At 33.9% G+C, this 13,193-nt stretch overlaps 1 protein-coding gene across 4 annotated transcripts; it reads left to right on the top strand.

Annotated features, from left to right (window-relative positions):
- Nucleotides 1–232: 232 nt before the first annotated feature.
- Nucleotides 233–5,562, top strand: LOC114177753 (calcium-dependent protein kinase SK5). Of its 4 annotated transcripts, XR_003603201.2 has the most exons (9): nt 234–1,166; nt 2,485–2,628; nt 2,729–2,881; nt 2,990–3,105; nt 3,883–3,975; nt 4,127–4,256; nt 4,511–4,678; nt 4,998–5,222; nt 5,305–5,562. XR_003603201.2 is itself a non-coding variant. In XM_028063259.2 (8 exons), the coding sequence occupies exons 1-8, from the start codon at nt 611–613 to the stop codon at nt 5,458–5,460; spliced, it is 1,611 nt and encodes a 536-aa protein (XP_027919060.1). In that variant the 5' UTR covers nt 240–610; the 3' UTR covers nt 5,461–5,562. The 4 variants fall into 4 exon arrangements, 3 of the variants coding, with proteins under 3 accessions (XP_027919062.1, XP_027919060.1, XP_027919061.1); XM_028063259.2 differs by lacking the exon at nt 4,127–4,256 and having other exon boundaries at nt 240–1,166; XM_028063261.2 differs by lacking the exons at nt 4,998–5,222; nt 5,305–5,562 and having other exon boundaries at nt 233–1,166; nt 4,127–4,291; nt 4,511–4,571.
- Nucleotides 5,563–13,193: the final 7,631 nt, after the last annotated feature.

Genomic DNA, 13,193 nt, shown 5'->3' with positions numbered 1-13,193 from the left:
ACGTAAAGAGAAAATCCAATACATAGTGTGAAATATTTCACAATTTATAAAGCAGATAAAGAGTACCTGAAAAAAAAAATAGCAACATATTTTCTTAAAACACATTTGCTATTATTCAGTGAGCACAACTTTTATAAAGATTAAAATAAAATAAAGGTATATGGTTTATTTATTTGACAAGTGGTGCAGATGTCTGCGGATATAATTGGGGAAAAGCATCATCAGATATTTAATAATCTCACAGCACAACACAAAACAACACAACTTGTGTCCGCAATTCAATGTTCCGCAATTCATTCATTCAACTCATTCAATTCAAACTTCAAAGCAAAACTCCCATAGTTCTTACAAAAAGCACAAATTTTCACACACCTTCTTTCTTCTTCCCCTAAATTTTTTCCATTTCCGCTCCCAAATCAAATCACCATGGCATCTTCCAAGGAGAGAGAACACAATACAGCATGCCCAAGAGCACGCTCTCACTTGTAACTCGTAGCCACCACCACAGCACCTGAAAAACAAAAACTTTCCTTTCTGTTCCAAACTTAACGCACTGCACTGCCGTTGACTACTTTAAAGGTTTGTTTTTTGGGTGACCCGACAGAGAACAATGGCGGCGAAATCGAGTTCGAGTTCGACAAACGTGACGGTGAAAGCAGCGTGGGTTCTGCCGCACCGGACGCAGAACATCCGGGAGGTGTACGAGGTGGGTAGGAAACTGGGGCAGGGGCAGTTCGGGACGACGTTCCTGTGCACGCACCGGACGACTGGGGGAAAGTTCGCGTGCAAGTCGATTCCGAAGCGGAAGCTTCTGTGCAAGGAGGATTACGAGGACGTGTGGCGGGAGATTCAGATAATGCACCACTTGTCGGAGCACGCCAACGTGGTTCGCATCGAGGGTGCGTACGAGGACTCTTCCGCCGTGCACCTCGTGATGGAGCTCTGCGAGGGTGGCGAGCTCTTCGACCGGATCGTCCAGAAGGGCCACTACAGTGAGAGACAGGCGGCGAGGTTGATAAAGACCATTGTTGAGGTTGTCGAGGCTTGTCACTCGCTTGGAGTCATGCACAGGGACCTCAAGCCCGAGAACTTTCTCTTTGATACTGTTGACGAGGATGCCAAGCTAAAAGCTACCGACTTCGGGTTGTCCGTTTTTTACAAGCCTGGTGGGTTTTGGATTCAATCGGAGTGTGCGCTTGTTCTTACAATCTTCAATTTGGTTACTTTGTTGATGTGATGCGATGTGAGAGTGTTGGCGCTTTCTTTCCTTTTTAAGTTTTTTGGTTGCTAAATTTGGGAAGTGCGTCAGTCGGGGAGATTGATGATCTGATTGAAGCTGGATGATTGATGGATTCCTTACTCCAAGTTGTCTCTTGGGTTGGGTTTTCAGTGTTCTGTGTTTATGGAAGAACATATGTTAGAGAATGTCCTGAGAAATTAGTTTCTAACTCTAGCTCAGAGATAACCAGAGTTCACCTCAAAAAAGCTGTCAACTTTTTTTTTGGTGGAATGGTGTTCTGTTTTTTAATTTGGTGAGAAAGGGGTCTGATTATATTCTGGATTCGTTGGTTATACTTCAAACTAGTGTTTACAATCTTGAATTTGCTTTCTCTAATGTGTGAGAGTGTGAATGGTTTCTTGTCATTGCTTAGTGTTTTGGTTTCTAGAAGTGGGGTGGGGAGATTGTTGCTGTGATTGGAGGTGGATTGATGAATTCCTTATTCCAAGCTTATTTATTTATCTCTTGGGTTGTTAGTGTTCAGGATTTGATTCTTGGTAGAGTATTTGTTATGAAAGGTTGGTCTTTTAAATGAGTTTTATTGATAAATTAATATCTGGATTCACTCCAATAAAAATTTCACTGTTTTTATTTCTTTAATGAAATTGGGTGATTATTTATAGAAAATGGTGAAAAAGGGGTTTGGTTATATTGTAGGTATGATTGTGTCATTTGGATGCGTGATTGTGGAATTGATTATGATCTGGTGGTTGCTGATAGGATGAAATTAAAGAAGCTACGGGGTGTGGGGAATAGTTGTGGTTGCTTGTGGTCTGTGTTTGTTTTTGAAATGTGATCAATTAGAGATGAGAATGTTGCCTTTCCCTTTTCAACGAGGGGGTTCACAAGTGGTTTTCCATGGTGGAACCTTGAAGAATATAGTCCACTGATGTCGTGTTTAATGTAGACATTCCTACATTATGGTCCTCCTTTTTCAAGACGTCAATTAAATTGAATAAGGAACCTTATTGTGTGAGAAATCCCTGTGGGCACTGAAGAATGAACTGAATAATTGACTCAGTTTTTTCCTTGCAACAACCTGTTTCATCTTTGTGCATATTATGGATGGAGAAAAGTATTTGTCAGTAAAACTATACTAAGTAGAAGTTTTGCAGTCTCATCTTACAGTTAAAATTCATGTTTTGTTCCTTTCTTCGTTGTTAGATATAAACTGCAAATGCTTATAAACTGAGATCCTTTTTCAGGTGAATCATTTTGTGACGTTGTCGGGAGCCCATACTATGTTGCACCAGAGGTCTTGCGCAAGCTCTATGGGCCTGAATCAGATGTGTGGAGTGCAGGGGTTATTCTGTACATTTTGTTAAGTGGGGTGCCACCATTTTGGGCTGGTAACTACTAGCAATTTATATGTTAAACTAATAATTGGGGATCTTATCATATTTGTGTTTTCTTCATTGATGATACTGATCTGCAAGTTGTTACTTTCAGAAACTGAACCCGGGATCTTCAAACAGATTTTATTGGGAAAACTTGATTTTCAATCTGAGCCTTGGCCTAGCATTTCAGACAGTGCCAAGGATCTAATTCGGAAAATGCTTGATCAAAATCCAAAAACCAGGCTTACAGCACATGAAGTACTCCGTAAGTTGCTAAAACTTCTTGTTGAGCAAATAACATTATTAAGTTTACAACGTTACTACATAAATTCTGAGAATGTCCTAAGAGCTGTAAGATGTCTTTCTGTGTCAGGTCACCCATGGATTGTTGATGACAGCATTGCACCGGATAAACCTCTAGATTCTGCAGTTTTATCACGCCTGAAACAGTTCTCTGCAATGAATAAACTGAAAAAGATGGCATTGCGGGTAAGGCTTCTTTAGAACTTTTTGCTGGCTAGAGAATTTGTGTTTGTCCAAATTACGATATTTTACATTTTTTGTATTGAGGGGAAGAGGGATAAAAGATAATGAAGCAATGATTTGATTTTTATGTAAGATGTTACAATGTATTGATGTTATTTAATAATGTGTTTATAAAACCTAGTGTACTTACTAACCCTTATTTATACTAATCATAACCTTATTAATTACAACAACAAATCATAACCAGATAAGGAAACATGGTAACTGATCTAAGATATAATTATGACATAAGACAACTACATTTAGAAGATAATCCAACATATGATGAGATCTTTTTGGTTATTTCCACATATTCTAATATATGCTGAGCATGGATGAACAAGTTTGCTTTCGAGAGTACTCACTTCTCTGTCTTCCTGTTACAATGAAAAGTTACCATATGCATATATAATATAAATTTCAGCTAACCAGATTGTAATTGTTTCAACATCCATTGGAAAGCCATTTTTTTTCGTAGTTACTCAATTTCTTGTGCATTCTTCTTAACAAGACCCAGAAAAGCTGCTCGGTAGTAAAGTTTATTACAAAGCATGGTGGTGAAATTAGTTGATAATGTAAATATTTAAACTGACAGTGTCAAAAAAGGTATTTTTAATATATTTTTATTGGGAAATTAAGAAGAAAAAAAACTGTATCATTAATGACTCTTACTTTGTCTTAAAAAAAGTAAATAAATAAAGATGAACTCTCACTCTTGATCACCCTTACCCTCAAAGCAAGGCCAAGGGTATTGGAGCCGGAAAAAGCTACATGGTTGGAATCAAATCAAACAATTGGATTATGTCCCAATGGATTTCTCAACAGCTATCATTGGTTAGATACACTTCATAGATATGGTGGCTTCTTTTTACTTGTATTTTGATTCTGGTTATACACGCTCTTTTGGATTCTGTTTCTTAATTTCAGTTCTCTGTTTGGACTTATGAGTTATATATTGTTTTATTGAATGTGGATCTTGAGGCAGCCTCATCCTTATTCTTACATGATTTTCATATCTATGAGCCTTAAAATTGGAAGACAAGGTTCAGTTCTGAAGGAACTTGAACCATTCTTTGCTGGAAGTTTTGGCTTTGCTTCAAGTAGGAAATACCAAGGTTGGAAAGCTAACATAAGTAGATATTGAAAGAAGGTTATTTGCATTCCATCTTAAAAAATGTGATATTTTTCCATAATTGGTATTCTTAGTTTTCCATTAAATTAAGACAAATCGGCAAAAAGGAAACACTATGCCATTATATTATCTGTTGTTAGTAAAACATGAAGTCAAAAGTGATCCACTTTTTTTTATTCGTTCTGCATGCCATCTTAATACCACAACATTTATGGTTTTTTGCTTGCTTAATCCTAGGTTATTGCCGAGAGGCTGTCTGAAGAAGAAATTGGTGGCCTGAAAGAGTTATTCAAGATGATTGACACCGACAACAGTGGATCCATAACGTTTGATGAGTTAAAAGACGGCTTGAAGCGAGTAGGATCTGAACTCATGGAGTCTGAAATCAAGGATCTTATGGATGCTGTAAGATTTTTTGATGAATGCTAATAACAGAAACATTTCTCAACATATGGCATGTTTGGATACAAGTTAAAAGTGGTTTGGATACAAAGCTCTAAAAAACACTTTTAGTTTTGTATCCAAATAGACTCATACTGTGATGAAGTGAAATGATTGTGTGTTGACCTAAATAGGATGTGACCTCACTAAGGGTCACAGGAATTTAATCAAACATAAAGGGTGCTAGTTTGAAATGTGTCTGTTACTATCAATTTCTAGTCCATTTTTCATGCTGCTTTGCCTTTAATTCTGACACTAGATCTTGTAACATGGCATGGAACAGGCAGATATTGATAAAAGTGGAACAATTGATTATGGTGAATTCATTGCCGCCACTGTTCATTTAAACAAGCTGGAGAGAGAGGAAAACCTGGTGTCAGCCTTCTCCTATTTTGACAAGGATGGTAGTGGTTACATAACCCTTGATGAGATACAACAAGCTTGTAAGGACTTTGGTTTAGATGATGTTCACATTGATGACATGATCAAGGAAATTGACCAAGACAATGTAAGTACTGTTCCATTTCTTGTATTGTGTCTGTCGGTACCAAGTTGTTTGTTGGGGTATTAATGGCGGATCTGTGGTGCAGGATGGGCAAATAGATTATGGGGAATTCACTGCCATGATGAGAAAGGGCAATGGAGGAATTGGAAGAAGAACTATGAGAAAAACACTGAATTTAAGAGATGCTTTTGGGTTAGTAGACAATGGGTCCAATCAAGTTATTGAGGGCTACTTTAAGTAACTTCTTGGAGACAAAATTCACAAAAAAAATAAGTTTTTACCTTGTTTGTAGCTTCTTGACCAAATTTTGCTTATCTATTAAAAGACCCATCTTTTCTTGAAATTTTTTTCATCTTCACCATTTTTTTTTAATTTTTTCACTGTTAATCAGCAACCTCAATTATGGTTGATTCTGTGGTAGTTGTTATGCATTCATTACTGAGATTATTAAAACGTTGAAAAATTATGGTGCCTTTTTTTTCTACAAGATATCATGTCATTGGCCCATTACCTTATCTTAGGACCTCGAAAGGGCATTTTCATGCTATTTTCTTATCTTGTAGATAGTTATAATGTATGGGTTTTCCAGATACATTAAAAACCTTCTTGTTTGGAACAATTTATTGAAAAAAATATATTTTAGATTTATTACTTTTAAAAGGTTATTTAATAGAAAATGTTCCATATAAAATTTAACAGAAGATTTTTTTCTTGTCATTGTCTAACATATATTGATATAACATATATTGATATTAAATGCTACATTAAAAGTGTATTAAAACTAAAATTGTTTTAAGATTATTACTGAAAAAAAAATGCTCATGTGGAGAAAAATAAGAATCCGTCATTTTCCACTATTTACTCTTTTTGAGCTTAAGGAAAGGGATTGGTAGAATCATTTATCATCTTTTTCATAACAGTAGCAGTTATCATGAATTATGTGTCACATGAAAGAAGAAAATGACGCACAAATGTCGTGGCACGTGGGGCACCCATTTTTCCTATTTTCCTCCCAAACATAAACATAAATTAAAGAAATTTAAATCTCCATACTTGTTCTCATGAAAGCAACAACTGAAAAAATAAGATATTTTGACATTGTAAAGACGAAAGAAATATACCTTTGAATTTTATAATAACTCTAGTTGAATATGTTAAAGGATGTTATTATTCTATTGATTGATATGTTAAGATAGGAAATACTACAAAACTAATTTTATCTTTTATATGTAAATAAATTGTTATTTTTTAACTACGGAATATGATATTAGTTTTGAAACTAAAAAGACTCAAAATATTAGGAATATGATATATAATATTGAATTTCAAGAAGTTCAAGAGGATGTTGAAAAGGAAAAAGAAATACCCACACCACAAGGACAAGTAATTTTTTGATACAATAAAATAAATTAAAGCAAATTAGGTCTATAGAAAAATGGTAAAAAGAATTAGAAATTATTTTTTTACACAAAGAATATCCACTAATTGAATGTAATGATGCTCACTAGTGGTCTAGAAACATAGGATCTTCATTATCTTTTTGTAGTTATTGTATTGAATTGTTCTTATCGACAAATCCTTCTTTCACTTGAAATTAAATGTAATTTGTTAAACTTTTGTAACATTTGATTACATATATTTCTTGTAATTTATTTATTTTTCTTTATACTTGAAATGACAAAATATTTTATGATCATTTTAAACTACACAACCACCACTAAATTATATCATTTAGTGTACAAATGTATCTAGATAATGAAATTTCATCAATATCTACTGGTCCCTGTATAATACAACTTCCTTGTTTACTATCACTGATACTTCACTGCTTCAAAACCCTAACTAGAACACATACACTATAGCATATGTATTCCACAATTATTACTACTATTAAGAAGTGCCAGTTATCACCCCATTCAAAGAAAAAGATTCTAATAATAACAATCGATCAAGTATAAATTGTCGGTTCTATGTAGCAGTGAGGTCATTGTGGTTCAACAATTATTACTAGTGGACAAATCTCCAGAGGAATACTCAAGATATATTACAAGGACATGCACACTGTTCAGGCTATAACAAAGTGAATTTTACTTTATTACTAATAGATGATACAAGATTTTTAACACATCGTACATAAAATTAAATATTAATAGATGATTAAATAGTAGTCTCAAGTGACACACAAAAGTCAACAAACAATGTTAAAAAAATTTTGATATTATTTTAAGAAATAGATTTTAAACCTAACTAAATTCTATAAAAATTATATTATAAGATAAAGGATACACTCCCTTACTTATATACCGTAAATCTAATGTAATATTATCTACCTTATATTCATTCGGTCGGTCGATATGAAATATTTTACGATCAAAATATAATATGGCAAATGGAGTTTTCCGATATGAAAATGAATAAAGAATTTGAACACAAGAAAAAAAGTACATCAAAAAGATGATAACATGTTGATTGAAGATGAAGTTAATCATAAAAAGTAAACTCAGCAGAACCAACCTTGTAGGTCACTTCACCCTCACTGGTATTTATTCTTGTGATGGACAAGAATTTGGCTATAGCTGAATCAATAAAAGGAGAGAAACATAAAGCATATTCCAAAAGTGATTTGTTTTCAAAGTGGTGTGCTAGGAGTTGATAAATCAATAACCATAAAAGGAAAAACAAAGATTTATGAGGTTCCAAGTGCTAGCTGATACTCCAAGTCGGGTGATGAATGTTTAGAATATGCAAAGAAAATATATCCTCCATGCAGATTCCGATAGAGCTTATAAGTGTCTGGAAAGAGAATAAGTAATGATAAAGAAAATTTTCACTATGTAAATATGGGAAATATGGGAAGAACAACTTATCATCATTACTAAAAATTCTTATATTATATAAATTTTTTCTTTTTATAAATTTGTTTAAAAAATTTGTAAAAAAAGCTTTTTCTTTCTATTTTGTTTAAAAATTTTAATTGACAGATAATTTTTTTTGGATAATTATTTCCTACAAAATTATAAAATTCATAAGTATTTTCTACAAAATTTGCTATGAAAAATGATTTATACAAAATATTTTGCAAAAAAATTTGACAGCAATTTTTTACAAATTTTTTTTCATAACAAAATTTATAAATATTTTCTAGGCTTAAATACCTTTTTGGTCCTCATTTTCGTAGTGTTTGTTGCGGATGGTCCTCATTTTGACATAATGTTTAAAATGGTCATCATTTTGACCGAATGTTTAGAATGATCCTCATTTTCGCAATTCGTGTTTTATTTTGTCCTTTTTGGTAACGTCATTTAAATCATTAACGAAGCATTGTATAGGTGGCACAGTTTGTATTAGAGTGTGTTACGTGTACTGTACAGGTGGCTAGTTAACGTTAATTTTTAAATTTAGGAGAAATTCTACAATTAGGGAAATTTCTTCATCTTCGTCTTTCTTGAGCTCAGATTTGTAGAGGAAACAGCTAATACTTGTCATTTCATCATTGGATTGCAGTTGCACTCTTCATTTCAATTTTTCAGTTAATCATCATCAACGAGGTAAGTGGGTTTAGGGTTTTCTGGGTTATGTTTGCTCGTGGGTTAGAGTTTTCGTAATTCTATTTTTGGGTTTGTTTGTCTTTCGATTGTTGTGATGTTCTGCATGGTTTTTAAATTACTTCCATGATTTTGTGTAGTTTGTGTCTGTAGGTGGACTTCACTGGGTATTATTTTAGTTGGTTTGTTTGTCGGTTGTCGATGTTGGTGTAATGGTCCCCAATATTTTATTTTTAATTGATTGTAGCAGTGGTCCCTCATTGCATTAAAGTAGGCTTAATAATACATCTTTTTTATCTATTTAATTTACTTTAGGGCAATGAGTGATGATAGGTTCGATGTTATTGTCTACCACGGTGGTGAAGTAGAGGCCCATGAAGAGGCTGTTGAAGTAGAGATTGGGGATGCTAGTGGTCTGAATAGTGATGTTGAAGTGGAAGGTGAAATTGAAGTGGAAACTATGCCTGAAAGTGATGATTCTAGCAGAGGTAAATTTGAAAATAAAACACGTCATTTAATCGAGTTATCTGATGATGAATGGCATTCAGAAGAATTACTTAGTGGGCCAGATAGCGAGAGTGAAACAACTGGGAATGAAGAAAAAAATGATGAAAGGACAGGATGTGGTCCATTCCAGACATTTGTAATGCCAAAAAGTATGGCAGATTACAAATGGGAAGTAGGAACTGTTTTTCTAAACAACAACCACTTCAAGGATGCCATTAGGGCTTATGCTATTCATGCAAGGAGAAATTTGAAATTCTTGAAAAATGATAGTAAGCGAGTTAGGGTTGGTTGTTTGGGTGCACAAAATAAATGTCAATGGTCCGCATATTGTTCCTATGTTCGTAGCCGTAAGATTTGGCAATTAAGGAAACTACTTGATGTTCATTCACCTTGGACCAAACTCTAATAGAGAATCCAAAGCTAAAGATAAATGACGTAAGACAAAGGGCTTTAAGAAAATGGAATACACATGTGTCAATATCAACAACTCGTAAAGCAAAGGCAATGACTGCAAATATAGTAGATGAGTCATTTAAAGAGCGAGCAATATAAAAGAATCTATGACTATGCACATGAATTACTAAAATGTAATCCTGGATCAACTATAAAAATTAAAGTGAAAAATGATAATGATGAAGCAATTTTTCAGAGGTTTTACTCCTGTTTAAAAGCATGTAAAGATTCCTTTGTCTTCTGTAGACCCATCATAGGTTTTGATGATGTTTTTTAAAAGGAAAATACGGAGGTGAGTTGTTGATTTTTGTGGGTAGAGATGCTAATGATTAGTTACTGTCCTTAGCGTATGCTGTTGTGGAAGTTGAAAATAAAGAAACTTGGACATGGTTATTGGAATTGCTTATTGGTGATCTTGGAGGTATTGACGTGTGTGGGACAATGACCTCTATGTCTGACCAACAAAAGGTATGTTTAATATATGTTCAATTTATTAATTTTTGTTTAATGTTGTAAGTACTAATAATCTTATCATTGCACAGGGATTAGTACCTGCCATTCAGGACCTATTACCCACTGTTGAGCACAAGTTTTGCATGAGGCATCTGTATGCAAATTTCAGAAAAAGATTCTTTGACCAAAAATTAAAGTTACTCATGTGGAAGGCTGCTAGGAGCACACACCCAACAGTTTGGGAAAGAGTGATATTAACAATTAAAGAGTTAAATATTGATGCTTACAGATACCTTATTGTTATACCTCCAAAGTATCTTTACTGTACAAATACCTGATTTCTGTACAAATACCTTATTTTTGTACAAATACCTGATTTTTGTACAAATACCTGATTTCTGTACAAATACATGATATCAATACTAACGCTATTATTTATGCAGGTTCTGGTCCAAGTCTAGATTTAGTGGTCGAGCCATATGCGACACAATTGTCAACAATATGAGTGGAGCTTTTAATAGTGTCATAGTGGATGCAAGAGGCAAACCCATAATCACCATGCTCAAGGAAATCAGAGTTTATTTAATGGAAAGGTGGGTCACCAAGAGAAAAAAGGTTACAACTTTTGAAGGAAACATTTGTCCCAAGGTCCTTGACAGACTACATAAGGAAAAGGAGTTAACCAAATATTGGATCCCAAAGTTAGGTTTTTGTCTTTTTTTAACACAGTCAACTTATTCGTGTATTGATATGTGTAATGATATTTGCAGTTGGTCAGGAGAAAAGCTATTTGAAGTGAGGCACTTATCCATGGTTGGAGATAAGTACACAGTGAATGTGGATGCTCAACATTGCAGCTGTAGGAAATGGCTTCTGACTGCTATCCCTTGCTGCCATGCTATTGCAGCAATGAATTTCATCAATGTCAATGCTAAGGACTTCATACCAATCTGTTTCAGGAGATCCACCTATGAAGAAATATATCAATCCATCATCTTTCCAATCAATGGTGAAGTCTTATGGGAAAGAACTCCCTACCCTGACGTCCATCCATCACATAAGAGGATCTTACCAGTAAGACCCAAGAAAAAAAGAAGGTTGGAAGAGTGGGAGTTGAGAAAGGATAACACACAAATCAACAAAGGAGGTCATAGAAAAAAATGTAGCATATGCCGTCAGATTGGACATAACAGGAACAAATTCCCAGATAAGCTTGTGGATGAGCAGACAGCAACACCTGCTGAGACTGCACCAGATGCCCAAACTGCTGAGAATGCACCAACTGCCGAGAATACACCAACTACTGAAACTCAAACAACTCAACCACCAAGGAATGAAGTAGAGAGTCAAGCAACACAACTACCAACACTAGAAGAGCCATCTCAGCAGTTTAGGATGAAATTACAGATTAGGAGGAGACCATGATAGCAGCTACAAACGTCTTAGTTATTTTTTAGAATTTCTGATGTAGAATTCATTATTGATGTACTGCATTTTGACTTTCCTTAAACTTCGTTCAGTTTCACTCTTGCCAAACATTGATGTAGTGCATTTTGATGAGGATGAATTAACGTTATGAATTTAACTTCTTCCAGACTTATATCAATTTAATTTTTCTCAAACTTAGATCAATATCACTTACTTCAATGTTCAGATTAAGATGTCATTTTGAACATGTTGGGACTAATATCAACATAATCAAACTAATTCATTTCTTCATTTAAGAATAGTACAAAATAGATTTTAAAAGATTACACACAATAACAGTACGAATAATACAATAACAACACAAGTGAACCCTATTACTAATTGCAGCATCTTTTCAGCAACCTTCAATGACTTCTCCAAATCATTAATCTGCCTCATTTGTGTCATGATGATGACATCCTTTTCATCAACACCACCATTTGAAAAAGTTGCAACCCACATTATTGGAACCACCACTCTGTAAATCAATAAACCAAAAGTTAAAACATATTTATTATTAACACAAAAATAAAAACAGATTGTACCCAAAATTTTCTACCAATATTCTTTGGAGTTCTTGTCATCCTCAAAGTTGCCATCTCTCCGCAATTACAAATCAGAGTTAATTCGTTTCTCGTTGAACCACCAATAGTGCACGAAGTGATACAACACAATTGTCTCCAACAATTACAGCCAGAGGTAAAGGAAGAAGATTGGGACCGTAACATACCTATATAATGAGATTGCAGGAAGAAGAAGATTGCAGCAACACCAATTGGGAATTGAGGAACAAGATTGCCAAAACTCACCAACTGCCCAAACATTCCCTACCAAAACCCTAGCTCAGTTATTTATCCTCAAATATCTAATTAAGCCACCTGTACAGTACACGTAACACACCCTAATACAAATCGTGCCACATGTACAATGTTCCGTTAATGATTTAAACGGTGTTACAGACAATGACCAAATAAAACACGAATTGCGAAAATGAGGATCATTTTAAACATTCTGTAAAAATGAAGACCATTTTAAACATTCTGTGAAAATGAGGACCATCCGCAACAAACACTACGAAAATGAGGACCAAAAAGTATTTAAGCCTATTTTCTAAAAAGAAAATTCAAAGTAAAACTGATATGAAATATGAGTTTTTTTAGTAGTGGATGGAGTATAAATCACGAAATATTTATATAAATAATATACATAAAGATTAAGTTGAGTAAAATTGGTGATTTTAAAAATTTAAATGAATTTTTAATAATTTTAAAATTGGGTTAACCTCTCTTTACCGGTCTAGAATCCATATCTTTAGTTATTAATTTCAGTAATACTAATAGTTACTTTTTAGTAACTATTTTTTTATGTATTTTTTTATTGTTTTTCTCTTTTAAAATCAATTAATCTTACTTTACTAATTTGACCGACTATCTAGACAATAAATTACCCACCATAAAAATATAAAAAATAGTAAAATTTATTTATTTTTATAACTGTTTTCTATGGATACATTTTTATAGTTTTACTAATTAACTTTAAATAGTAAATT

Source organism: Vigna unguiculata, chromosome 3 (assembly GCF_037176805.1).
Source record: "Vigna unguiculata cultivar grain cowpea cultivar isolate G323 ecotype 2 chromosome 3, ASM3717680v1, whole genome shotgun sequence".
Taxonomy (NCBI): Eukaryota; Viridiplantae; Streptophyta; class Magnoliopsida; order Fabales; family Fabaceae; genus Vigna; species Vigna unguiculata.
The sequence above is the reverse complement of the archived record's forward strand: the minus strand, read 5'-3'. Positions and strand labels throughout refer to the sequence as shown.